General features: G+C 34.6%; 1 protein-coding gene across 1 annotated transcript in view; it reads left to right on the top strand.

Annotated features, from left to right (window-relative positions):
* Window positions 1-15,978, top strand: part of LOC102803914 (terminal nucleotidyltransferase 4B-like) — a 37,880-nt gene that overhangs the window by 10,016 nt on the left and 11,886 nt on the right. The window contains exons 3-6 of the mRNA XM_085500460.1: window positions 872-918; window positions 7,532-7,652; window positions 11,630-11,725; window positions 12,605-12,745. Of these exons, the coding sequence (XP_085356586.1) occupies window positions 872-918; window positions 7,532-7,652; window positions 11,630-11,725; window positions 12,605-12,745 (405 nt within the window). The remainder of the gene's footprint in view (window positions 1-871; window positions 919-7,531; window positions 7,653-11,629; window positions 11,726-12,604; window positions 12,746-15,978) is intronic.

Genomic DNA, 15,978 nt, shown 5'->3' with positions numbered 1-15,978 from the left:
ACATTAACATATAAGTGTACTTCCATATGTATGTAATGCAGTATTACAGTTAATTTATGTATTTATGTATTATTATTGTTTTCAAGAAATGTAAACTTGAGATTGTGATGGGCCGGTGGCCTAGTATGGCAATAAAGTTTATTATTATTAACTGCATGAAAAGACATTACATGTAATGCAGTTACAAACCTCAAAAAAACCATACTGTATTTGCTCTCTATTATTTATGTCATGAGAGGTATGTCTATGGTGTAAATAAGTTGGTTTTTAATGGTCCAGCATATATTAATTGCAATTTTTGGTGGATGATTACCAGGCAAATATGGGAAAGTTGTTCTGTCACAAATCGTTTGGCATAATTCTGACAAATGAGTTGAGGTCTTCCTTTAAACACATTCTGTGCCAGATATGTATGTTGAATAGCGTGAGGAGTAATATCTGTGTGCCATCTATATGTGTTATTTATTCAGTGGTACATATATTCTCTTGGGCTATGCAGAGACCCAATTAGTTCTCAGTAAATGTTTATGCATATTAATCATCTAATTTGCATAATTGGGCAATTTTTAACTTTCACATTGATGTCCCTAGTACTAATCACATTTCAATGGAATTTGATGCATAGATGCTCTAGGATAATAGACAGACCTAAGTAGTTTTGGGTTAAAATCTGTTTCTATTAATTCCCTAATTAACATAATAATTCATAATTTTCAATCAATACATTGTGCAGACCTTATTAGTTTTACACTCAAATCTGTTCATAGTAATTTCCTGATTTGCTTAGTTTGGAAATTAAAACGTAACACAATACCGATATTTATAATGCATTCAGTATGTGTCATCTCTTGTATTTTCTTTCATATTACAGGTTGAGATATTTGGTAGTTTTGAAACAGGACTATATTTACCCACAAGGTAAGAAGCAATTTGTCTATTTACACCTTTATTACAGTTTGTACGCGTTTCTTGCCAGGCTCAGTACCAAGTATTACTTATTTGCGTAATAAATTTAATCTTTCTGAATCTTTCTTTTATGTGCAAATTGAGTAAGTATAATGCAGTTTATACAGAAACTGTATTCCATGTTTGTGACTACGTGACAGGACTGTGTGACCATCTTAATTTGAAAGGCAATTGAATGGACTATCTCAGCATATTAACTTGACCTGATTGAACTCAAGCACCTTACGTGTATTGCTTTAACAGTTAAAAGCTGTATCCATCCAATAGAAATTTAATCGATATACCTTGCAGGCCAGATTGAAAAGGATGTTATTGCATTGTATTATTTCCATATAGATTAATATCAAATCTTGCTAGTTGGCACACTTGATTGCATATTGCATGTCTATAGCATAACCTGACAACACTTGATGCTATTACTGGTTTTCGCATGAGATTTAATTCTATCAACACGTTGGCTGTCATGGCACCTAACAGTCTGAGACTGGAACTGCTGTACTAAAAATGGATAGAATAAAATATGAAATATAGGCATTACCCAATGTTTCACGCGAGGTTTAATTAGATTAATGATAACTGGTGTGGGAACTAATTATCTTGTTCTGCTCATGGCCCTGTGAAAATACGACAACCCTTTTGCATTCATGTTATTGTATAAACTAATGTGGGTGTGACAGGGTTGATCATGTAGGGAGGTTAATGAATGTAACCTGTCCTTGTTTCCTCCACTATATCAACTCTACATGAACTAGTGTTGACTGGAAACGTTGACCTTAGCTATACATTGCAATCATTCTTGCATTCACTGTCATGGTAGGAGTGGTCATATTCAAAAGGATAAAGTGTGTATATACCTGAATTCATATACACCAGTTGATTTTGCTAATATTAATCAAAAGAGCTTACAAAAACATTTTTTCCCTCAAGTGTCACTGACCAGACCTCTCCTACAGTCAAATGTACGAGTTTCAGGTTTCTATGTTACTGAGTAAGCACCCATAACACATAGGGGTTTGATAGTGCCATGGCTTAATTGCTTAACACTAGAATGTGTTGATTGCATCTATTGTTACGCATTTAGAGTTCTGTGCTTTATCCAAAATTGTTATGGGGTCCCCTATACGGTAATGCTCTGGAGAGAGGTATAGACATGCCGACTCAATATCTATTTTTTGGGGAACAAAAATGGCCACCTATCAGTCAAAGATCATCAAAACACAGAGCAAATCACCATGTTTATGTATACCATTATGTTATGTCTCTGTATCTACTTTCAACAAAATCAATCAAAGCTTGTCAGAGAAAAGGTTAAAGATACAGGAAAATATCACCAAAATAGCCGCCAGTTGAAAACCATGCTTCCCAAGTTTGAGACTAGATAACTGTTTGATGATCTTCCTATTCCGTACTTCCCCGAGTATAAGCCTATAAGAGTTGAGGGCATCCCTGAGTATACCCCCAGGGTGTTTTTACCGGGCAACAACGACATTTATAGAAATATGCATGTAAAAAGTGTATTTCATTGCATAAAAATCATGACTGGTACGGTAGTTTGATTCCAGCTTTTACGAGAAAATTTACATTAATTGCATGACGGGCGAACGTACAGAAATAGTTCGCACCTTTTCTATTCTGTTATTTACTCAGGATGAACCCCGATGTTGCAATACTGAAATATTTCATATTTCTTTTGAGTAGTAGTTTTCCAAACGGCAAAAATGTGATCGTCAAGTCGTGAAACCTGATCATTGAACATCGTTTCACTTTTTCGAATAATCGTGTCCATTGAGTCTATCATGAACGAGCAAACTATTCTTCGACATGACTTGTTTGCAGCCGTGAAAGGTTTAAATACTTCCCCCATCATCAGTTTATCTTTTTGAAAATTGCAAATCAACAGCTTTTAGGAAAAAAAATCATTTTTTTTGGTCGAAATCAGTCCTAACAGATCGCATTTTATCATTGTGGTAATTCACTTCCACATTGCATTGAAGAAATTACTTCGTCAATAATCGGAAAACATTCCACAACGAGGATGATGATGAAGATCTTGCCTTTGACTGTTTTGCCACAAACCCTACCCATATTTGAACCGTAAATTCAGACGGTATGTAAACCGTATTGTAATAAAATGTATGTATTTTTATGAACATGTCGTTTCTTCATTGTAAAAAGTGTCGTTGAAATCAATGACGACTTGTTTTGCATGTTTTTCCTCAAAAGGACGCAATATTTCTCCGAAACCAGCGCTGTGAACGAAAAATATAATTTGGATAATTTTTTGAGGTTGGAAAGATGGTGGTCGTCGACTATAAGCTCATTCCCTAATTTTCACGATTTTACATGTTCAGGTCCCTGGGCTTATATATAGGGAAGTACGGTATAATTGTTTTATGTCAACTTAATGTGTTCTACCGGTGTTAACCGGGACCAATCAAACTTGTGAACATGTAGACCTTAAACAAGGTATAACCAATAGTGAATGAATCTTGACCTGTTGTCTGTTGACCTGTTCTATTTGAGTCTGTATTATACTCTCACCTATGCCCTATGTTCAGCCCTCGGGTATATTACGGACTATGTTTTTCTACAGTTCTGTTTTGAATCACATATATAATTATATGCTAAATTGAAGCATCAAGGGATATTATAGTATGGCTATTAACATCATCATCATCTATTTTCTATCTTTGTAATATTTTGGTAAATAGGAACTGATCAATTTGATGCTTACAACTTTAGTACTTGTAAGACTGGTTTGAACAAATCACCTTTCTCAGTCTCATCCCCATATACTTGTAGAGGAGAAATATTTCATTTGAATGTTGCATGGACAATCAGCAGGTTTAAATTTTACTAATTTGAGAAGTAATCTATTCAATTGTTGAATAAATTTAAATGTTTTAACTAGTCAGTAGAATAAGAAAAAATAATACAGTGTATAGAAATGCTAATGATCCATTAGGGTTCAGTTCAGTTCAGTCAGGTTTCACTGTTTGTATGTACTGTGTAAATGCGTTAATTATTCACAACAAGGGGTTGCTATTTTTGCTGATAAGTGCAATCTGCTATATTCATGTGAACGTATAAAATAAAAATATAACTCATTGAATTTTAAAACTCAGTTATTATGGTCAAATATTAAAACGATGAATTTGCAGTTCTGAGAAATGGAAATATTCACTGCATTTAATTTGAGCAAATTTGATGTTGTTGAGATAGTCACTAGATTATAAATTTATCTATTAGTGAAATAAGTGAAAATAACACCCAGCTAATAATTAGCATTATACTGTAAGTATGTCAATTACAAATTACTGCAAAATTCTCATGGATTATTCAGACAAAACAATATTCAATATAGCAGAGCTCTTGAAATGTGTGTTTGATGCATATCTGTGCCTATCTAACTATAATTAACCAATACCAGTGTAACATATGGATGAGTCTTTTTACCAGGATACTTCATGTACCTCTCTGCCCTTATAAATTTCTCTATAACATCACCTTGCTGCTAAATTCTTGTTTAATTGTCTTTTCTTTTCAAATTGCTATGCAATGTATAAATAAATACTGTATGGATGCCTTAAATGGAGATGAGCCTAGTGAACAATTCCACCCACCCACGCACACATGCACTCGATGTGACCTTTAGCTTATCTGGTCAATGTCCCAACATACCACCTGCTTTGGTTTCACAAATCTATTCTAATTCTGTCATTTACTGACCAGTGATTCCGAAAAAGTCTGCTAGGTTTCATACTGTGCATGCAGTGGATCACAATACATCTTGCATATTTTGGTTATGTATTACCTCGATTGTGTTTATAGCATTACAGGGATGTATTAAAGATGGTTTCCCTACTATAACATTTGTGTGAAATTGTGTGAAAACACATTACATTGCCAGCTAAAAGCCTCCAAGGATTGATGAAATAAAGGAAGAAAAAAAAAATCTGTCAACAGGCATAGTGATATAAGTTGATTTATCATACTGAAGATAAATTTTAAGGAAATTATGAATTATTTTGAAGATGTACCTACCTCTGTCATTTCGTAAACACATGTGCTACTAATAGAGAGAATATAATAATTCTCGTCAACATTGTCAAAGTGCTCATCTCACCTTTTGACTTTTGTGTGTGGGTGGCACAATTAAGTTTTTTTTTTCCACATTGCTTGTTTGCTTGGTATGCAAATGAGAATATTTTTCTTAGTGTTGAATTATTATGTGTAGTTTTTCCAGTGATCTTAATTTGCACTGAAAAACCAAAAATATAAGTTCTGATTAATGGTGAATTTACTATTAACCATTCAGTTTTTGCAACCAAATAACGGCATTTTTTTTTTTGTTTAGCTCTGCTGTGTATTAATTTGATGTGACTTTGTCTTTTAAAACCCTAGTGAAATTTATAGACAGAATTAATAAAGAATTTGCCTCATGTGGGAGGTTTACTGTATTTTTAAGTAGTCTGAATATCATCACTTAATTCATCTTGGTGCAATTTTTTCCACAAGATTTTTTCATAAAGTTGCTAAAGTCGATATGGCTCACTGTCAAAAGTTCGCCACTGTAACAGTTTTCCTCTGACTCTTGATAGTTGCAAAATATAATGGGTCTGCAGTATTTTACCAATTTCCAGCGTTATAAAAATACATAAGAAATTAGATTGGTGGATTTCATTGTGTGTATTGTTCTACAATAAGTACTTTCCCAAAATGTCTTGCCACATGTTGACTAATAATATGTACTATCCAAATTACTTCACCAAAAATTTGTAATCCCGCACTTTGTTTTACCTGAATATATTAATTAATTATTGTTACAAACTTCCAGTTAGCTTCTGCTGGATAGATACTAGTAGCTTAATCAAGTTGAATTTATCGAGTTAGTATCCAGATGCATTTCAGATAATAATACCTTACATTAATATTTTTTGTCCATATGGTGAATTTTACAGATATTTTCATCAAAAAAAAGTGCTTGTGTTGACTCATTGTGAGGCACAATTCTCACTAATCATGATTTGTAATGCAATTTATTCATTAAATTATATTAATATTTCAAATTAGGTCATTGATATTTTGTTTATCACTTTTCACATATTTATAATGCAAAAGAAAGTAGCGTTGTCGTGACTACGAGATTATACTAAAAATAGAACTGACGTAACCATAGAGCATTGTTTCAATGCGTGAAACAGATTCAACCCCTCAACTGATTATTTCATTAGTTTTGAGTGATTTTAATTAGATTTTCTGCCTGGATAATAGCCCATGCCGTAATGAACCATGCTGTTTAATGGACCTTTAAATCGCTGTTCAGTATGTATCAATGAAAAGATGACCATATTACAGTATGCAAAACAAATGCCAGAGGTTTTGGTTGCGGCTTTGTTTTGGCTGCTGCGAACATTTTGATTTTTTTAAAATTATTTTAAATAATGTAATCTTGAGGGTACTTAGGAAAACTATTTCATCTTGTTTGTAATATAGCAAACGTATTTATTTCATCTAGTTACGTTTGTAATGGCAAACTATATTTATTTCATCTAGTTACGTTTGTAATGGCAAACTATATTCAATATATCTTATGTTTGTAATAGCAAACTGTATTTATTTCATCTAGTTACGTTTGTAATGGCAAACTATATTCAATATATCTTATGTTTGTAATAGCAAACTGTATTTATTTCATCTAGTTACGTTTGTAATGGCAAACTATATTCAATATATCTTATGTTTGTAATAGCAAACTGTATTTATTTCATCTAGTTACGTTTGTAATGGCAAACTATATTCAATATATCTTATGTTTGTAAAAGCAAACTGTATTTATTTCATCTAGTTACGTTTGTAATGGCAAACTATATTCAATATATCTTATGTTTGTAATAGCAAACTGTATTTATTTCATCCTGTTGTGTGATCTTAATGTATAATCTCACATAATAGCGTAAATGAACAATCTTGTTGTATTTACTAATGTTCTATATTGCAGGGTAGGTTAAATGAGCATATGCTTGAATTGAAACTTTTGCAATTTTTTAGTAACACTAATAATAATCATTATTTTAAATTGTACATATGAATGAATACTGAAAAGTGCTTCTAAGTCAGATATATGTTTGAGATACCTTCAAAGAAAAAACACCCATGGGCAAATGTTTGCAATCCAAAAAAAGCTATGATCAAAATGTCGTGGCTGTTACGTCTGTGGCCAAAATGTCAGAGCCATACTGTCTGTTCATCATGCAAATTGTAATCTATGGTGCTCAAAATGCATCCAGTGCTTTATTTTCTGTCGTATGCAGTCATATATTTATATTATTAGTTCACACATTGGGCAAGATTTAAGCACTATTTTGAGCTAAAAATTGATGAGAAGGCATGCTTTTGAACACCCATGCAAGTCTTCAAAATGCCCATCAATCATAGTTTAAACTGTTAGTATTGGTACATTCATTTAAGGCAGACGATGATGTACATGATAGCAATTTAAATTACTACATACAGTAACTTTTATATGAATAGTAAACAATATAATTTGTTTTGTTCTTCACAGTGACATAGATTTGGTTGTATTTGGGGAATGGGAATCCCTGCCATTGTTTACATTAGAGAAGGAACTCCGAGCCAATAATATAGCAGATCCAGATACTATCAAAGTATTAGACAAAGCCACTGTAAGTATTATTACTATTCTGTCACATTTTGCCACTTTTTAACTAGTATTTTGCATTCTTAAAAACCCACTGTCTGGACATGTGTGTGATAATGCATTCATAAAAACCCACTGTCTGGACCTGTGTGTGATAATGCATTCATAAAAAACCACTGTCTGGACCTGTGTGTGATAATGCATTCATAACAACCCACTGTCTGGACATGCGTGTGATAATGCATTCATAAAAACCCACTCTCTGGATCTGTGTGTGATAATGCATTCATAAAAACCTACTCTCTGGATATGTGTGTGATAATGCATTCATAAAATCTACTGTCTGGACATGCATGTGATAATGCATTCATAAAAAACCCACTCTCTGGATCTGTGTGTGATAATGCATTCATAAAAAACCACTGTCTGGACCTGTGTGTGATAATGCATTCATAACAACCCACTGTCTGGATCTCTGTGTGATAATGCATTCATAAAAACCTACTCTCTGGATATGTGTGTGATAATGCATTCATAAAATCTACTGTCTGGACATGCGTGTGATAATGCATTCATAAAAACCCACTCTCTGGATCTGTGTGTGATAATGCATTCATAAAAACCTACTGTCTGGACATGTGTATGGTAATGCACTCATAAAAACCCACTGTCTGGACCTGTGTGTGATAATGCATTCATAACAACCCACTGTCTGGATCTGTGTGTGATAATGCATTCATAACAACCCAATGTCTGGATCTGTGTGTGATAATGCATTTATAAAACTCCTCTCTCTGGATCTGTATGTGATAATGCATTCATAAAAACCTACTGTCTGGATCCGTGTGTGATAATGCAAGTATAAAAATAAGGCAATAATCAGGGCCAGCTACATCTGTGTCCTTCCCAGGGCCTATTATGCAATCAGTTACCCCACTATGCTTAAACTTAAAGCATAGAAGGTAATGGTATAAAGTCAATCATATGCAAGTTTTATATGCAGAGCTACTATGATTGGTCACTGCTTTAATATGCATTTTTTTCCTCATTTGTTGCAATAAGTACTACTATATATCGCAGCCATACTGCTCAAATTGATAGAGTTGTTACTGTCAGACATATAGTGTTTCAATAATCACTGCAAGGCATGTGTGGATTCCTCGCCATATAAACTTCACCAGTTTACTTTCTTCACATGACGTCTCTATCTGCAAATAGCTGTCTTGACCTAAGGGTATATATATAATATTGACTTAAAAACATTTGTAATGTTTTACTTGACATTAGGAATTTAAACATCGACTGATTTTGATTTTACCTTCTGGTATTCAAAAATGGCAAATTTATATTCACACCTCTTTTGTAATGCACATTAAGCGATCTCCTAACTCGCCAACACTGGGACATCCAGGAATGGTATAAAAAATGAAATAATCGCAGTTAGCATACATGTACATTGCATTGATGACAATGTAAACATTCTGAAAGCTTGGATATGGCAGAACACGAACAGATATTGATTTTAAACAATTTTGTAAATAAGAGTGAAACAAAAAAGAATTCAGTGTTTGTGTAATAGAACAGACAAATTTAATTACCCTGTAGCAACCGTGAAGTGTATCAAATCATGCTTTTAAATCCATCACTAAACTGTGACTAATAAGTTTCATTTTAGGAGATCCTAATTAAAATTGACATCAATAATATTGTTGACAAAAATAATTACAGGATGGCGTGTGGTTATACAAATTATGTACTTGTCACACACACCATGCAAGACTTTCATAACTAAATAAAACATTTTAACATTTCTGATATTTGATTATTTTCATTGAGTTTTCAAGTGGAAGGGGAGTCACCTGCGCATACGTGCGAATTGAGTCCCAAATGATGATCATGGCTAGTAGATGCTTGTTTGTAAACAATGACATGCTATGGCCAACTGACGCATGCATAGCTGACTACTTCCCCGCTTTAAATTCTCCTGTTCACCATGAAACATTGACATCATTATAAAGACAAAATTAAACCCAGTGAATAAATGATAAATTTATGAATGAGAACAAAGTGCATTTGATTTGACAAACAAAATGACATGCACCAAGAAACTGTTGTGTTTAATTTATGTTTGAACAATATTTGTCTATGCATGGCTGAGATCCAGGAATGATGAAAATAATATGTTCAAAATTGTGGTCCCATTTGGCCATCTTGAATTGAATCCCAAAACGAATACATATACATATGTATTCCAGGATGTATGATGTATATGTGCATTTGAATGTGATAGGTTTATAAATGTCTGAGTTACAGGTGTGAACAGAGAGACTAATGCACTCACTCACTAAATCACTCGCTCACTAAATCACTAAATCACTCACTCACTCACTCACTCACTCACTCACTCACTCACTCACTCACTCACTCACTCGCTCACCAAATCACTCACTTGCTCACAGAATTTAAATTATAAGTCTCCATTTTCGGACTTCATCTGACAGGGACTAAAAACTTAAGCATAAAATACTTGTGAAGAAGAAAGTATCCAATTATTTGATTCAAAGTAATTATCTTTTTAGACTCCAACTAGTCTTTACAAAGATATGTTGATTTATCAGTGACAGATGATCAGTGGCCCGGGTAAGGCCTATATTGGTAGTACAGTATTCCTTGATCAGTGGAGCGGCCTGGGAAAGGCCTATATTGGTCAAGTATGCTCTGATGATCAGTGAAGTGGCTTTTGGCTTTATACATGTAGTTATATATAAAGGATAATTTGTTGACCCTCGTCATTAGCGGAATACATAGTGCATTAATCCCCTGTCCAGCTGGTACCATTGTATGCTCTGTCACCAATATTTTGTTGTGGATTTCTATATAATATTAGCTGTTTATGATTGGAATAGATTCATTCTTGTCACGCATTTTTATGCAGTGTGGCACCCATTTTCACAGCAAAAATTAAAATTGATAAAATAGCCTTAGTATCAATGATTAGCAGAGAGAATATCAAGGGGCACCAATGGGAACTGGTTGGTCATCAAGGCAACTATGAAGTGGTTGTTGAACAGTTTTCATCATCACTTTCACTGAATTTGCTCTGCTCATCTGATAATAAACTAGCATTTATAAATTAGTGCTGTTATTTGACCAATATGACCCAAATTTGGTCTGTTGATGGCACTTACTTAGACTGGCACAGTCGGGCGATTAATTTATTTTTGTAGTTTAAATAAAATAAACAAAATAAACAAAAAAAGGTGTTAGCGCAAAATCACCCCTACTAGTTTATTCTGCAGGAAATTCATTGCTATTAAATATTCATGAATGCCTACAGGTGGGCGTGGAATGAGGTGAACATGGTAAAGGTCACACTGCAGACATAACATGGCGGCTCGTTGAAATTCGAGTTTGTCGTAGTCGTCGTTAAAAGTAACTCGCACTAGTCGTAGATCGGTCAGAGATCAGTTGAAGAGACGTTGTTATCGGCTTACATGATTTATAATTAGAACATCATTAACATAATTACCCGTTGAAAAATCGACAGGTTCCTGCAGTGTCGATCGAGGGCCATGCAGAATAAACCAGTGATTTCACAGTTACAGGGGATTTCGCGCTAACACCTCCAATTCGCGAATTTTTGTATTTTATTTGAACTGCAAAAACAAATTAATCGCCAGACTGCGCCAGTCTCGCACATACTGTACATGTGCTAAATAATGGCATAAATGCATGCTAATTTGTTTATTTGTGGCTCATGAGTGGTACATGGCTGTCTCAGCAATATCACACTTTTTTGCTGATTGGTTCTTGCCACTTAGCACAGCGTGGTGAGGTACCTTGCATCTATAAGCATGAATGTTGGCCTTTCTGGTCCTAAAACAAAATACAGTACATGTTAAAGTGATACAGTAGCATATTTTTAGATCAAAGAAGAATACAATAACTGTCTTGTGTTGTTGAGATATTAACCATTAAACAATTTTCTTGTTGCTTCCACAGGTGCCCATAGTGAAACTTACAGAAAAAAGATTTGATGTCAAAGTGGACATAAGTTTTAACATGGTGAATGGGGTCAAGAGTGCCCGTATGATAAAGGTGAGCTCTAACACAACTGTAGAATGAGGAATCGGGCACTAATAATTAATGTTCAGCAAGATGTTTGAGGGAGACAGAATTGTGACAGTGTTAACAACTGCTCCACAATCCTTGGGATTACCTTCCAGTGCATAATGAGAAATGTAATTTGAAGAGTTGAGTTTAAGCTCACAATCTTAGCAGAGAAACCATGAGTTTTATTATTTCACATTTTTACATAGATTTGGCAGATTTTACTTTACAAAAAATAGTGAAATTGTAATTGTACAGTACATACATTACCAAAGGTGTTAATCAACTTTTAGACAAAAATAACGCTCGATTCTTGCCCATCGTTGAAATTGTATTCTACAAATATTCATGATTTTATGCATTAAGAAAATACAACACTCCATGCATTCTGATGATAGAAAAGCATGATTGTAGCAAAACAATCCAACCAGATGCATCACTGTCACCACTGAAATCTGGTTGGCAACTTTCCTTTATACACCTAGAGATAAAAAAAACTGTATTTGCTAATATCAGCCATAGCATGCATGCAAGCCCTAAACTGCACCTGTCCGCTACGTGTTTATAATGAATAATAATGGGTTATTGACAAAGTAATACAGTATTGTACATTACCATGATTTGGCTTGGATTTGATGATGATTATATAGCCCCTTTTCGCTTTGCTGAAGGGTTAAACAAGTTTTAAAACAGGGATTTAATGACCCAGACATTCAATGCTTTTGTGTTATTTTTAAAAACTGATTTTCATCATTTTAAATCAAAAATAGACAGTGATTCAATAGCTTTATATTGATGTATATTTATGCAAATTTGACAATCCTGTGGTCATTAATGCATTTATAAATATAACTTTTTCTATTTCAGCGATTCATGAAAGAATACCCTATGTTACCTTACCTAGTTTTAGTTTTGAAACAATTCTTACTGCAAAGAGATTTGAATGAAGTATTTACCGGTGGAATCAGCTCCTACAGCCTTATACTAATGACTGTCAGCTTCTTCCAGGTGAGTTATCAGCATGTGTTATGTAAAAGTGTGGAGTCAGTTCAGGACTTGAAATGGATATAGCTACATATCATAGCATGGCTGTACATGTCATACACCCTACAGAATGGAATGGAAATTATAAATAGCTCAACCACTGATTTCCACAGAGTTCTTTGAGCAATTAGCTTACATAATGTTGCTGTTCATGCTGATGCTCCAGCCATTCATATCTGGAGTTTTCAGTCCGATAGTTATAATCAATGTTTGCTTATTGAGCTGTCAATTTTGCTGTTAAAATTACTGTTTTGTTATCACTTATAACTGCTATGCGTTATTCAGATGTAATGACCATCTTCAGATATCACCTTTGCCTCCTCAGAAAATTCCTTCAACCGATATCATTGATACTATAATGGAATGTAGGTCAACTACTACCGTAACCCCATTTACAATATAAGTCTCTTTTTTGTGTGCAAAATCTATTGGTAATTTGCATTTTTTGTTTTTCAATATTTTATCTATCATAATAATCTCACAATTCAAAATTTATCATCTGAGAGCTTCTTTGATCTGGTGAGCTTGAAACTGACACAGGGTCAAGCTGCTGTCCAATCAAAGATGTGAATTCATGCATCAAACTTTCAACCTTTTAGCAACATGGCGCCACAATCATTCATGCTGTCAGGAGGCTTTCTAATTCTATTCGCATTGGCTGAGGAAATCTATATGCATTGCTTTAAAGCGACAGTAGCTGTAACTGGGGATCTTTTTTCGCTGATTTTTATTTTTGATATTCTTAATATTTTTTGCGTCAATTTGTAATATATCCCCTTGTCTCCTGAGAGCGCCATCTATTAAAATTCAGTTTTACTGGAAGCCTGGCGAAATGTCACAGTTACCAAAAAATGTTTAAAGTCACAGTCATTGCAACTTTGAAGCACTTGTAGTTGTGTTTAAGGTAGCGAGAAGGGAAAAACTAGAAAAAAAAAAATTTTTCTAAAAATCCTGCATTATGCAACCTTATATTGTGTACTTTCTTTATCTTTGGTCCGAATTAACAGTGCGCGATGCATTTGTTGAGTAATTTCAATTTATTCCCGGAAACGTATCATGTTGAATGACAGACTGAAGACAAAGGATTTAATTTGCATACTGATTTGTTGAACATCCAGCTTTATTGTATCCTGTGTAATCTATAATTAGTGTCCGTTACGCCATCGAAGCACAAACAAACATTACACTATAGTATTTCAAGTTTTTCTCGGTGTTTTAATAACCTAATATATCATGGGAAAGAGTTCTAAGATGAAAAAAACTGGCCGCCGAAAAATTTCTGACGCCGTTAAAAGATATCTAAATAAAAGTGACCTGGGCTCATATTATAGTCAGCCCGCAGAGTGGAATAAAAAATGTAACTCCATGACTGACATTTTTCCTGCGTCAAAACAGAGTGGACATTCTTTTGATGTGAATCGTAAGCTGGTGATCGCGGCTTGTGGCATTGGAAAGGGTCGTCGCGCAATGCGTAAATTTAGTAGCTATATGGGATTATCGCCTCCTCTATTATATCTGGAACCACATTCAGAGAAAACACTTGGAAAGTTTTAGACGTTGCTAAATGACTATTAGAACAAGAGTTTCAAGATGCCGCCGATGAAATAAGAAAACAGAATTGGCGGAGATACAAATGTAGACAAGAGTGGTGACACCGATAAAAAAAACAGTGGATATAGCGGTTTCTGTTGACAGGTCAAGCTGGGTGGTCCGAATTCAAATATCAGTGTGTGAACTCTGGAGGTCATTACCCAATGCCGCACGTAATTCAAACACGTGGTTAGTAGAGTTCATTCGAAATGTACGTGAATAATGCGATCAAAGTGCGCTGCCCAGAGTTTATTATATTATAGCAAAATTTAATGACGCACGGTATGGTTTATATTACATATTCACTTCATTTCGAATACAATAATTCACCATTGGAACATCGATGAATCACAAGTATTTAACATATTTTCTTGACTTTCCGTAGACACCTGACTGCTATTCTTTTTAATGATTTAAATGCGCCCATGTTTATGTTTGCGTTATGTATTACGAATGCAACGCATTTATCAAGTCAGTAATATTGAAATATTCACAGACCCGATACCCCGGGTCAATACCCTAACAATAGTAAAAGATAAAATGAATTCTGTGTAGTTATCATGAAAGCAATACATTACAAAGTTGAAATATTCAGAGCTGGTACAATATTGTAAACAAATTTGCGTAATTAGAAAAGCACCAAGTAAACGATGTTGATATACTAGTATTCAAAGTACAGAGTTGCATACAAGTTGCGTAATTACAGTACCGTCCGGTCGGATATAAGTTTACTAGATCGACGCGCGGAGCACGAAAGAAAAGGTTGCTAAGGTAACGCGCCAGTTCAGTGTGTGATTTGGGGTCAAACTTCGATCAACACACACTTGATGTCAGCATCGCAGGGCAGCAAGTTTCGCAAAGAAGTACCGTACTTGAAAGTTAATTGCACCCAAAAATGATGTCACTGATCACTCAGTTGTCGCATCATGTTTTGTGTCATGTCATGTCCATGATGCACCCCATTTCGACTTTGGCTTGCTTTTCCTTTTTACTGCATGTTCTTGTTCACGTAAAATGCAACCTCTCACCAACGTATTAAAACACTTTGAATGATTATATTTGGTCAACGCGAAACATTATTTTTTCTAAACATTTTCTGAGACCATTTTTATCAGCGCAGGGTTATTTTTTCAGACAAGATGGGCTTCGTAATATCTGCCATAACATCGTTCGGGCGATCTTTTGGCCCACATTTTTCTATAAAAAAAAATCGAATCCTCCATAAGATCGCCCGGGCGGGGTATCGGTCGAATCCGGTAGTGCTGACTTAGAGCTAACTGATTATAACAAATCCGATAACGGTACACTCTCCATAGGCTGAGAGTAATGCAAACATATCTGTACTTGAAGGCATGTATATCCCGTAAGTAAATATATGCTTTCACGAAGGTCCGCCCTATGTTTAGAGAACCGATTATACTGTTGACGCTGTTCAACATAACAAAGGGACTTGAATAAATTAATTGCGCAGTATGTCATCTTGCTCAAGTTAGCACCCACTTTGTCACGTTTTAGGAAACGACCCACCAATTTTTCACGATCTAACATTCCACGCATATCAGATACTTGTATATGTACAAAGTATGATCGAAATGGTCGACATTTTG

Source organism: Saccoglossus kowalevskii, chromosome 6 (genome assembly GCF_978046115.1).
Source record: "Saccoglossus kowalevskii chromosome 6, keSacKowa6.1, whole genome shotgun sequence".
Lineage (NCBI taxonomy): Eukaryota > Metazoa > Hemichordata > Enteropneusta > Harrimaniidae > Saccoglossus > Saccoglossus kowalevskii.
The sequence above is the reverse complement of the archived record's forward strand: the minus strand, read 5'-3'. Positions and strand labels throughout refer to the sequence as shown.